The 12,947-nt window shown below is 36.0% G+C and overlaps 1 protein-coding gene across 1 annotated transcript; it reads left to right on the top strand.

Moving 5' to 3' along the window:
• Positions 1–6,639: 6,639 nt before the first annotated feature.
• Positions 6,640–12,621, top strand: LOC137953761 (endo-1,4-beta-xylanase 1-like). Its single transcript, XM_068801259.1, has 8 exons — positions 6,640–6,848; positions 6,952–7,011; positions 8,021–8,391; positions 8,549–8,708; positions 8,878–9,230; positions 10,024–10,201; positions 10,306–10,842; positions 11,165–12,621. Exons 1-8 carry the CDS (start codon positions 6,780–6,782, stop codon positions 12,281–12,283), a joined length of 2,847 nt encoding a protein of 948 aa, XP_068657360.1. The 5' UTR covers positions 6,640–6,779; the 3' UTR covers positions 12,284–12,621.
• Positions 12,622–12,947: the final 326 nt, after the last annotated feature.

Genomic DNA, 12,947 nt, shown 5'->3' with positions numbered 1-12,947 from the left:
TCTTTTTAGTGGTTACTTTTTTATATGATAAAAAAATTATGGATAGCTTTTTTTATGTTTTCACTTTGTTTATTATAATAATAATAATTATTATTATAGTTATAATTATTATTATTTTGGTTGTGACTGGGAACTAATTGCATACCTGAAATTTAAAAAAAATTGTTGGTTTGGACCCCACCTTTTTTAAATTGATTAAACTTGGCAAAAATTTTATGCTGCCTGACCAAAAACCCTTCTTATGCTTAGAAGCCTACAAATTAGAGCATGATAAGCACCTAAGTTACTGACTCATTCAAGAAGGTTTATAGAGATGAGAGCTACAAGTATTGTGTTTCTACTATTTCTCAAAATTTTCCTAAGATCTGGAATATGTTGTGATCCTTCATAAAGCAGTCCAAATTTTTCATTATGCTCAATTATCCATTCTACTCTTCGATAAATAGGCAAATATATTATATATGAAATTGCTTATCCTGAATATATTGATCTATATATCAATTGATATACAGAGGGAGTTAGTCAACAAAACGAAAGTTTGAAGTTCATCTTCATCTTCATTTCATGCATCTACATGAACTTCATCTTCGAACTGGGTGTTAGTGTTGACGAGTTCATGTACACTGGAAAATAGTTTCCAATGTTAGTGCCCCCAAATGAGAAAAATATGGAAAATAATGGAATTAGTAACTTGTAATAGTATACTTAATTAAAATATAATACTTAAACGTTAACTTAGGTAAAACAAATATTATTACTACACGAATAATTATTTTATTGTTTAACTAAAATATATTAATATACTAATTATCTGAATTATATATTATATTAGTTAATAATTACTGTTTATTGTATATTAATACAGTAATTACGTGGGCCAATTAACTGTACACATGATTAATTATAAAAATGAGTTAATTATACCAAAATAATTGATCAAATGCTTGAGTTAACAATATTTTAATTACCACTATTAAATCACTAATACAATAGCATAATTTAAAATTAAATATAATTAATAAATAAAAAATTATTTTATTAATAACACAAGATGGATTTTTTACATGGTATTAATTAATAATATATTTCTAAAAAATTAAAAATAATTAATTAATCAAATGCATACTTTAACTATATTGAATCTACAGATTTGATGCATGGTTACCGTAGAATGGCTTCTCAGAATTAGGGTCACAAGGGATTTATCGAGGGATTTTCGTTTATTCTCCCACGATAAATCCTCATGTTGTTTATTTTATTTATTTATGTATTTCTTTCAACAATAACTGTTGATTGAGGGGTCAATAATTACATCAGTTCTGCTGCTGGTTTTGTCTCCATAAATTAAATCAACTAATGCAAAATTTCAGCTAGAATTTCTACTCTAGTTGGATCAGTAAGAAATAGATGAGAAAAGCATCAAGTTGGAATTGAAAATCTCTAAACATACAAGTGAGCGAGGCCTCTTCCCATAACCCACACTATTTTGTTGGAGTTATTGTTACATTTGGAGGATTGAAGTGTTGTAGTTCTCCATGGGAGCATAGCTTTACTGTAGGCTGACCCCATTTCATGAATAAAGAAATAACCACATCGACAGTCGAAGAAGAGGATGCCTGTAGCCAAACAAAAAGGAACAATTAGTCTTTTGTGTGCAAGACATGTTTTTTAAATCATAGTCATTGTAAAAAGAATAACGACTATATAAATGCCAACATCTGATCATTCACGAGTCAATGCAAAAATGACATAAATCTAAGACTGACTACTTTCACTCTTCTATATTCTTCCATAGTTTAAACATAAATGTAATAAGAGTTATACTAATGCTGAAAAAATGACAAATATAAGCTTTTGTTATTGGAGAAAAAGAAAATGGGTCTTGGTAGATTCGAACCACCACCCTCTCAAAGTGATTTTGAGTCCTCATCCTTTTAGAGCTTAGAGATCTACTAAAAATGTACATGTTGAATCAAATCAAAACTATTAACCTCCAAAAGAATCTATTAGAGGGCAATGCATTGACATTCAACTTGAGAAAATTAGAAACTGATAGTCCGAATAAGTTAGAAGATATTTTGTCTTATCAAAGAAGACTCTTCAAATAAGATTTGTAATATTTATTACTTGTAAAAAAAACTCGATATCAATCAACTAGATTCACCATTATCAAAAAAATTCAACAACATTCTAAAACATTTCAAAATTAATCAAATTATTTTCACAACTGCAGATGCACTAAACAATGCAAAAACATACACATCAAGTCCAAATTCACCAAACACACCTGGTAGAGTCCCATATGACTTCGCAATCACTACGAACTGTACCTCGTCAGTGATGGGAGTCGGGTTTCGTTGGCTAATGGACGCCTGTGTAGGAGACTCAGCCTTGTCAGAATTGGACTAAAAAAACCCTAATAAAATTGAAACCCTAAACCATCAAACCCTAAAGTCCCTAAACCCTAAACCCTAAACACTAATTCTAGAACTTAATACCTTAAACCCTAGACTCCCCCTAAACCTTAAAACCCCTAAGCCCTAAACCCTACACCCTAATTCCATACCCTAAACCCAAAAAACCCTAGACCTTAAAAACACAAAACCCCCAAAACCTTAAAAACCCTAATCCCTAAAAATACCATAAATCCTTAACCCTAAACCCTAATTCTAGGTCCCTTAAATACCGAGTACCAAACCCTAAAAATAAACCCTAACCCGAATCAAGAATTTAGACCCTAAACCGTAACACTAAACCTCACAATTATGCACAAATAAACCCAAATTAGGCACTAAAACTAAAATTAAATCAAATCAAACATTAATTTAATGGAAAAAAATTAGGGTTTATAGTCATACCTTCTGAAATTTGGGGAAAATCGAAGTCGAAGGGTGAAATCGAAGTCAAATGGTGAAATTGACGCCTAATCGAAGTAGAAATTAAGCAATTGATGCCCAAATATCAAAATCGAAGAAAATCAAAATCAAAATGGGGTAAATCGAACAAAATCGGAAGGTATTTTGGAGGAAAAGAGAACCCGAGAGAGAGACAGAAGAGAGTGGGAGGCTGAAAGGGAGAAGAGAGGGAGAAGAGAGAGAAGAAAGGGAGGCTGAGAGGGATAAGAGAGAAGGAGAAGCGAGAGAGGGAGACAAGAGAGCGAGTCCGAGATAAGAGAGGGAGACGACGAACAAAATGAAGAGGAGAAGACCGAGAGACGGAGGCCGGAGAGCGAGTCCGAGAGAAGAGAGGGAGTAGAGAAGTCGGGGGCGCAGGGAGACGAGAGAGGGGGTGGGTACGGGAGAGAGGGAGAAAAAATGAAAATGAGAAGAGAGTGAGAGAGGGAAAAAAAATGTCAAGGGTTCGAACCCCGACGTTTCCTTCATCCGAATGATTGGCAAAAACGGTCGAAAACCAGATTCCATTTTTTATAACGTGGAGATGATGTTCCGCTTCATCTCCAGCATCCAGATGACATGAAGTCTGGCGCTCCACTAATGAGTTCATCTCCTGAACTGAGTAATGCGGCTGATCTTCATCTTCATCTTCAAGTTGACTAACCCCCCCCCCCCCCCCCATAGTGTACCAAATAACTTATGTATAAACTAAACGATAAATGAAATAGTTTATTATGATTCATTCAAATACTGTTGACAACTTTAGAAATTCTTGAGTAATGGAGGTACATTAGGTCTAAGATAAGAGGTAAAGATAGGATAGATCAAGGGATGAACCTATCCAAAAGGGGTTGGAAGAATATTGGTCTCAAATCCCATTCCACTAAAAATTTGATGATAATAAATACTTGAAAACTAATACGGTGTATTAAGATGGTTTAGTTGACATTTAAAACCCAATTCAGGGCTAAAGAATAGACCATTTGATTGCTCAAACGATTGTTTGAATGCCCCCCCGTTGAGAAAGGTTGGAAGACAAAGACAAACCATTCAAATGCCCAAATGCAGAAATCATCTAGACCCCCCAATTGATAGAACACACAAATGTTGAATGGTATACGTTGGTTTTAATCATTTTTATGATTTTAATCAAATATTTGATTGATTTTACTAGGGAAAAAATTTCATTTTAAAACCTGACGATTTTTTTTTTATAAAATTAGATTTTTTTTAAATTGATTCTATGCTTCATTTCATTATAGAAGCTCATTAAAGTGATCACGACTATTTTCAAAGCATCCCCATGCTTAAAAATCAATTTTTGGATGTTGATTTGGGGGTTTAGAAGTCCAATCCATAAGTTTTCCAAAAAGCTAAATGTATGATAGCTTTTATTTTGTATGCCTTACCCTAGATTCTTGCTAAAATTGATCCTAGTGAATGTCAAATCAGATTTCATTACCTATTTGAACCTTGAATTTAAATCATGTTATGATTTAGCAGATTTTGATGTCTTCAACAACTTACAACTCTTATTTTTTGATAATTGGTTGTTTTATGTTTTAATTTGTGTTGGGATTATAAAGCCATTTGTAATCATCCAGAAACTACTCTTGAGTGTAGAATGTCGACTCTAAAAAAAAACAAAAGCACCATAGAACTCTTATTTTTAAATATTTAATAATTTATAATTATTTCTAACCGAAATTGTGCCTTGGACTTTAAAATCATTTTGGTAGTTCAAACAAAACATTTTGGGCTATTCTTTTCAAAAACAAACTTTGCTTTGGGGTGTTTACTTATTGAGCTTAAGGTAAAATCTTTATTCGGGTTTGTCAAGTGAGTTTGAATTTTGAAAATAATCAAATTTGCATTTCTTGAACTGCTCATCACTTTGGGGGTCATATTGGAGGGGTGTAATATTTTTTTGAATTTATATTATGAAATCTACCTATTGAGAGTCGTTGTATGTGTTCTAAATTATATACAAGTAAAATTTGCATGTGTTAGGTCAAACCTTTTATAGGAAAGACCTTTTCTCAATTCAATCATGAGAAAGATGTTGAAGCTACGACTAAGGGGCTAAAAATTCTAGCAGAGTTTTGACTTTCAAGTCTAGTAGATAGTTGGTAAAGCCTTTGTAGGTCTAGGTTGGTGAGTCTATTTTTCATTGATAAGCCTAAGAGTGGCTCTAGGCAGTTACATTAGTTTGGTTTGCTGCTATGAAAATTCTTGTGTGAATCTAAGCTAGAAAGCCGAGAGTGCTACAAGTCCTTGTGTAAGAGAGCACTGCTATAAATCAGTTTTTGGGTCTAGGTAAGTGGTACCTAATTGTTGATTTCAATGAGTCCCAAATTGCACAAATGTGTTGACAATTCCTTGAGGGTCTACGCTTGTGCACATCTTAGTTTGCTGCTAAAAAATCCCTATATGGGTTTGGACTTGTGTAACCTCGCCGGTTTGGGAACCATGCTTGATTCTTGCAGGTAGTAACCGCATAAATAAATAGGTAATAGAATAATAGGTTTTGAATAACCCAAATAGATGATGACATTACTTCTTACCCATTCTGTATAGGGATTAAAAGGTTCAGAAAGTGTTGTTTAAGTAAAACAGACTAACTTGAATCCAATCCAAATCCGATTCGTACCTGCTGTTAGTGAGCTTGAACATGGTCTTTATTATCTAAAATGGGCAGTTCGAAAAATCATTTGTCTGAGAACTTGATTGGCGAATTCAACTAAATTTGTGGCTTCTCCAATACGTATCAAAACTGTTTTCTAGTTTCAAGTTGGCGTTACGTTAGATCGCGACTGTTTGCCCATTCTCCGCGTTGAGCTGAGCAATCCCGCAATGGAATTAATTGGCAGTGAAAGTTCCAGTTTTCAATTTCGGACAATCTCACTTTTTTTGTCATTTCTCCCGTTCGGCCATTTTGTCTCTTACCAAATGCGAGAGTTGGTTCGCACCCGCTCTACTGCTCGTGTCTCTGCTGATGTCGAAAACTGCTTGAACTCGTGGCTCACGCGGCTGTGCCTGGTACAACAGTCAGTTAATGGCTACTGAACCGTGAGGCATCACATTTGTCACATAAGGAAAGGAAGCTTCCTTCATAACTTCTTCCTGACAATACATAACCCAAACATAAGTATGCAGCATTGAATTACAAGATTCCGTTCCTAATTCCTACACCACCGTAACAACTTCATCTTTGGGATTTTTTTTTTTCCTTCTTGCTTTCATACAAAATGATAGTAAAAAAACAAAAAGTTATTATTTATATGCGTTGTAGAAAAAAGATTTCCCAGCCGTCTGTGAAACTGGAGCAACTTCTTCTTTTCCTTAAAATATAAACTTCAGAAATGCCGAATAATATAAGCAAAACATTTACACAACCATACCATACATATTTCATCTTTTCACTAGTAGTGCTCTTATTGAAAATTAAGCATCATTTAATAGTTAATCTCGTGGAAATCTTCCTTTGAGGTTGTAATATTTTATAATACCACTGGATCAAAGAAAATAGTGGGGGGTCACAGTCTCACAATAAAGGGTGCAAGAGTGACAGAGGATCTTCTTTTCCACCAATGAAAGGCTTTTATTGCAATTCAAGTCTTGAATCATGTCAAAGGAAAGGTAAGGTTCCCACAGTTTCAAGGAAAGTTTAAGCAACCGAAGAATATAGGCATGGGGACCCAAAAGTGAGACTATTTTATATTTGCAGGTAGTTATAGGCATAAGATAATGGATTACCCAAGTCCAAAACTGAAGGCACTCGCTTGGCATGAATTGCAATTCTCAGAAGATCTGTTGGTTTGTTGCTTGCTCCCGCGCTTTTCGTAAACCTTACTGGAAATTGTAGTTCTTCCGGTGCATGATATAATGAGGAGGTCCTGGCATTCCTGCTTCAAATCTCCAGCCTCCCACACCCATTACAGAGCAGATTCTAAGGTACCCATTTTTGTTTTTTTTTCTAGTTTGTTGCGGATGCATTGCAGAAAAGCAGTGTAGATTTCATATAATAACGTGGGTTTCTTTTGTTTTATTCTTGTAGAGTTCTAAAGAACCAATGGAGAACCAGCAATGCGGGAATAGTTCCAATGGTGACATTAAGGTATGACATATTTCCAATGTCGCTTCTTAAAACTTTGCTGTTCTAATAAGTCTGAGGACGAGGGATCTTCTTCCATGTGCTTTCGTTCTAGTGGTCTTTCTATTCACTGCTAACACAAAAACTTATTTCATTCTTCTTCTCTTCCTCCCTGCCTGCTCCCACTCCAAATTTTGTGCGCAATGTGCAGGAATGAGTACTTCTTTTGGTTTCTCATCTCCTTGTTAAAATGGTCTATGCACTGTTCAATTTTTAGTTTTAGATATAATGTGGTCAATGTGGCGCTATCTGATGCTTAGTGGGGGAATTATCCGTGGTAAGTTTTGGCAGCTTAAACTTTAAATGACTGAATACCGGAAAACATTCTGTAAAGGGCTCTATGTTTAAGCAACTAGCAAAATATGAAGTAGTATTTTGTTAATGTTCAGAGTTGATGAAAGGGAAAAAACTGTGAACGAGTGATCATGGACGAGCATATAATATGGTAATAGAGAGCAATGTACTAAACACGCATACCTGTGCAAACATTATTGATCTGTATCTGGATAATTGCATGTTTATTAATTACATATAATGCTGTCCTGATAATCATCTGAGCTTCCTAAAATCAAATGCTATAGAGTTGGCAAGACCCATAATGAAGGATTTCCGGTATTGTTTTTGCACTTTAGTCATATGAAACCTCTGTCTTATAGAGTAATGGTTACATAAAATGGTATCTTATTGTTAACTAATGTCAGGTTTTATGTTCATACTCGTTGAGAACAAACATGAGAAGCTTTGGTTGGTTTTTAATATAAAAAAACTAACCTGAAAAAAAAAAATTAGTTTCACCCTTGAATCAGAAACTTCTATTGCATGACTTCTGGATCTTTTGATTTGTGGCATATTTGGAGTCTCTTAAATTGGAATTTTTTCATGCCATTGGTAGTTTCTTTCTTTTAAATTTCCCATTTAAGAACCTAGTCTCTGTGATGGGATGGGAAAATACTTGTCCTATTCCTTTTCGCAGGAGAAAACAGGGGAAATGATGAAAGTTACGAGAGAAAATGCAGCAAACATTATCCTAAATCATGACTTTGCAGACGGACTTCATTCCTGGAAACCCAATTGTTGCAATGGGTATGTGGTCTCTGGGGAGGCTTCTCATCTCTATGGTGTAAAAGCAAATACTGGGGAAAACTTTGCTGTCATTTCAAACCGCACAGAGAGCTGGCAAGGCTTGGAACAAGACATTACAGCCAGAATATCGCCAGGATCAGCTTACACTGTCTCAGCCTACATAAGAGTATGGGGTCCTAATCTTCATGAACCTGCAGGAGTCCAAGCAACACTGAAGCTGGAGTACCTGAATTCAGAAACTAACTATTTGTTTGTTGGAAGGTAATTGGTCCTCTTCCTCTTCTTTGTTTTAATGTATGAGTAGCAGCGGTGGAGTATCTCGGAATAACATCCAGCTGGATGCTAATTTTGCATTAGATTTTGATAGATTTTAGTCTTGCAAAGAATACTTATTGAACATAATGGGGGGTTCTTGTAGTGCCTTGGCACACAACGACCGCTGGGAGAAGTTGGAGGGAAATTTTTCATTAGAAAGTATGCCCGATCGTGTGGTGTTTTATTTGGAAGGACCTTCTCCAGGTGTAGACCTTCTTATAGATTTTGTCGTAGTCACTTCTTCAAGCACTAAAGAATGCAGGGTATTTCTTTCTCCTTTCTTCCATTGATTTGATTGCATACTTGGAGTGTCTTCCTTATTGTTGCATCAAATTCAGTCTTCTTGAGTCTTTTCTCTCCTTGAGACACTGTTTCAAGCACTTTCTTTATTTTCTCACTGAAATCAATTGTTTACATTCTTTTATCTTGAAGGATGAAAAATTAGCTTGTGTTGCTGATGGAGATGAAAATATCATACTGAATCCTAAATTTGATGATGGGCTTAAAAATTGGGCTGGCCGAGGCTGCAAAATTGCTCTACATGACACTTTGGGAGATGGGAAAATACTTCCACTAAATGGACAGTACTTTGCTTCTGCAACAGAACGAACTCAAAGCTGGAATGGCATTCAGCAGGAAATCACTGACAGAGTACAGCGAAAGCTTGCATATGAGGTTACAGCTGTAGTACGGATATTTGGGGGAACAAATAGTACAGCTGACATACGGGCAACTTTGTGGGTCCAGGCACAAAACAAAAGAGAACAATACATAAGCATTGCCCAGTGAGTATCCTTTCCTTCCTAAATGTTGTGGTATATACCTCTTCAGGTTCATATCATGTGTTAGTTGCCTTCCTGTTTTTTTTTAAATGTTGATAATTTTATTTCAAAGAAAAGGAAGACCTCCCTTAACAACAAGAGATTGAAGGGTGGGGGGCCTAATTTAGTTAGTTGCCTTCCTTATCTTCTCTGTCAATCCATTCCACAGTGATCTGAAAATAAATTGAAAAAGAAAGAATTAATCCTCATTCGGAATATGATAGTTTCATATTTTTACAAAAGCATGTGCAGGTGCACAAAAAAAGGGAGACCTCCCTTAACAACAAGAGATTGAAGGGTGGGGGGCCTAATTTAGTTAGTTGCCTTCCTTATCTTCTCTGTCAATCCATTCCACAGTGATCTGAAAATAAATTGAAAAGGAAAGAATTAATCCTCATTCGGAATATGATAGTTTCATATTTTTACAAAAGCATGTGCAGGTGCACAAAAAACATGCAGATAAAAACATATAGTAGCAATTTCAGGTAGACCAGTTTTCAATTGTTCAAGTTATTTTGTAACAGACACTCTTTATTGAAGAGAAGACATGAGTACAGCTTCACTATAAACTGCTATGTTCACATTTCTCATAGTATTTACTGTATTTTTCTCTTTTATATTTTCCCATATTAACGGTGAAAAAGAAGAAACAGAATAATAAATTTTACTGAAATCTCCTGAAGAATAGAATACTATTTCTTATGTTTCTTCATTGCTCAGAGATCTATTTTGTTGCACTTCACTATGTTCCATACAGTTCGCAGGCCTCAGATAAGGAGTGGGTCCAGTTGCAAGGGAAGTTCCTTCTGAATGGGACACCATCTAGTGTTGTCATTTACCTTGAGGGCCCTCCTGCTGGTACAGATATCCTTGTCAACAGTTTGGTAGTGAAACATGCGGCAAAAGTCCCTCCATCACCACCACCTGTGATTGAGGTTAGTGAATCATAAAATACTATCTGTATGTCATATAAAAATTTCTGTGTCATGTTAGCTCTTGAAACCTTTTGTTATTCTGAAACACTACCTTGTATCTGCAGAATGTTGCATTTGGAGTTAATATAATTCAGAACAGCAGTGTATCTGATAACCTGGATGGGTGGTTCTCTCTTGGTCAATGTGCTCTAAGTGTTGCTAAAGGTTCTCCACGTGTGCTTCCTCCAATGGCTGTAGACTCTCTTGGGCCCCATGAGCCTCTAAGTGGCCGCTACATTCTTGTCACTAATCGTAGCCAAACATGGATGGGCCCAGCTCAGATGATTACAGACAAAATAAAGTTATTTTTGACATACCAAGTGTCTGCATGGGTTCGTGTAAGTTCAACAACAAGTGGTCCACAGAATGTTAATGTTGCACTTGGTGTTGATAGCCAATGGATCAATGGAGGGCAAATAGAAATTAGTGATGATACATGGCATGAAATTGGGGGTTCATTTAGAATAGAGAAGCAGCCTTCCAAAGTTATGGTGTATGTTCAAGGTCCCTCAGCAGGAGTTGATTTAATGATCGCAGGGCTTCAGATATTTCCTGCGAACAGGCAAGCGAGATTCAAGCTTTTAAAGAAACAGACAGATAAGGTACTTAATTAATTTATTTGTTAACTTGTATATTTGTAAAAGAAATAGGTGTTTTTCAGGCAAAATAATCTTAGACATCTTATTGAGGCAAATAAATTCCACATTGAATTTTGGAAGAAATGACTACAGTTTGAAGATTTACAGTAACTTCGGCATTCATGCCAGGGTCTTCAGTATAAACTTCTCACATTAACAGGCTATGCGTCACCAGTATGTTTGCATGCTGATAGTTGCTTTTCTCTCTTCATTTTTAAATTTCTGATGGATTGACCTTACATTCCTTAATCTCCTATCTGAAACTGTTTCTCTGGCTGGTTATCAGGTTAGAAGAAGAGATGTAGTTCTTAAGTTTACAGGATTGGATAGTAGTGGTTTGCTTCCGACATTTGTGAAAGTACAACAAACCCAGAATAGCTTCCCTTTTGGATCCTGTATCAGTAGGACAAACATAGATAATGAAGACTTCGTTAAATTATTTGTGGACAATTTCAATTGGTCTGTATTTGGAAATGAGCTTAAGTGGCCTTGGACTGAACCTCAACAAGGCAACCTCAATTACCAGGATGCAGATGCACTCCTGGATTTGTGTAAGAGCCATAACATAGAGGCCAGAGGCCATTGCATATTTTGGGAAGTTGAATACACCATCCAGTCATGGGTTCGCTCATTGAACAAAACTGATTTAATGGCAGCTGTCCAAAATCGTTTGTCTGGACTTCTAACAAGGTACAAAGGGAAATTCAGACATTATGATGTGAACAATGAGATGCTTCATGGGTCTTTCTATCAGGACAGATTGGGGAAAGATATAAGAGTCTCTATGTTCAAAACTGCTCATCAACTGGATCCTGATGTTACGCTTTTTGTGAATGATTACCATGTCGAGGATGGATGTGACACCAGGTCTTCCCCTGAGAAGTATGTTAGACATATTCTTGATTTGCAGGCACAGGGTGCTCCAGTTAGTGGAGTTGGCATACAAGGGCATATTGATAGTCCTGTGGGGTCAGTTGTCTGTTCTGCACTAGATAAGTTGGGCACGCTAGGCCTTCCTTTATGGTTCACTGAACTAGATGTATCTTCAGTCAATGAGTATGTTAGAGCTGATGACCTGGAGGTAATGCTTCGGGAGGCCTTCGCACATCCTGCAATAGAGGGTGTCATGCTCTGGGGATTCTGGGAGTTATTTATGAGCCGAGATAATGCGCACTTAGTTGATGCAGAAGGAAGTGTTAATGAAGCTGGTAAGAGATATTTAGCCCTTAAGCAAGAGTGGTTGTCACATGCTCATGGGCATGTCGATGACAAAGGAGAGTTTGGATTTAGAGGTTTCCATGGCACATATGAAGTGGAAATTATGGTGCACAAAAAGAAATTCTCTCAGAAATTTATGGTTGATAAGGGAGAGGGCCCGTTGACAGTGGAAATTAAGCTACAGTGAGGCTGGGGTCCTTCAGCTTTTGAATAACATCTCTGTTGCTGAGGCTTGTGAATAAAGAAACTAAAACAGCATATACTAGCTGCGTGGTTTTTATCACATTGCTAAAATTCCGTTATCAATGTGTACATGGGGATGGATATAAAATACATGTAAATTTTTTTTGCTTCTTCATTAGTTGTTTCGAAGAAGTGTGTGTTAAGAAGCTTGTGTGAAAGGGAATAAAGAAATTAATTTCTCGCTATATAATTTTTGTCATTTTGTAGAAATTCTGTTTATATTGAGTATGAGAAGACTGAAAAAGAGGATGTATATGGTGTTGAGTGTTAGTAGATGTGTGGTTTGGGGTATTATTAGTCAGCTTTTCATTGCAAGATATATAAAAAAGATATGATGAAATGACCAGTCGGATTTGCTTAGTCTGCCATCAATAACTCAAATAGTAAAACTAAAAAAAGTACAATGTCAACAACTCAAGGTCAACCAAAAAAAAAACTGTTTTCTTGCAACAGCCTAATTGTTTCTCTCTTAACTCAATCAAGCTTCCTGGATTTTATTTCGTCTAAAAAATGAATGAATAGCTTGCTATATCGATTGCTTACCTCCGTAATAGAAAAAAAATTCCTCAAGCAGATTCATTTTCTTGACTACCTCTCACATTGTAAAA

This window comes from Aristolochia californica, unplaced genomic scaffold, assembly GCF_029961685.1.
Source record: "Aristolochia californica isolate CCGP_79_NKW_82.1479 unplaced genomic scaffold, dmAriCali1.0.hap1 SCAF_16, whole genome shotgun sequence".
NCBI classification, from domain to species: Eukaryota; Viridiplantae; Streptophyta; class Magnoliopsida; order Piperales; family Aristolochiaceae; genus Aristolochia; species Aristolochia californica.
This window is presented reverse-complemented; position numbering and strand designations above follow the sequence as displayed.

Bases quoted from the DNA above. Each gene is read 5' to 3' on its own strand.
- LOC137953761 (XM_068801259.1), top strand. From the start codon at position 6,780: ATGAGGAGGTCCTGGCATTCCTGCTTCAAATCTCCAGCCTCCCACACC. The intron at 6,849-6,951 runs GTACCCATTTTT...TTATTCTTGTAG, and splicing joins ATTACAGAGCAGATTCTAAG to AGTTCTAAAGAACCAATGGA. The intron at 7,012-8,020 runs GTATGACATATT...TCCTTTTCGCAG, and splicing joins GTTCCAATGGTGACATTAAG to GAGAAAACAGGGGAAATGAT.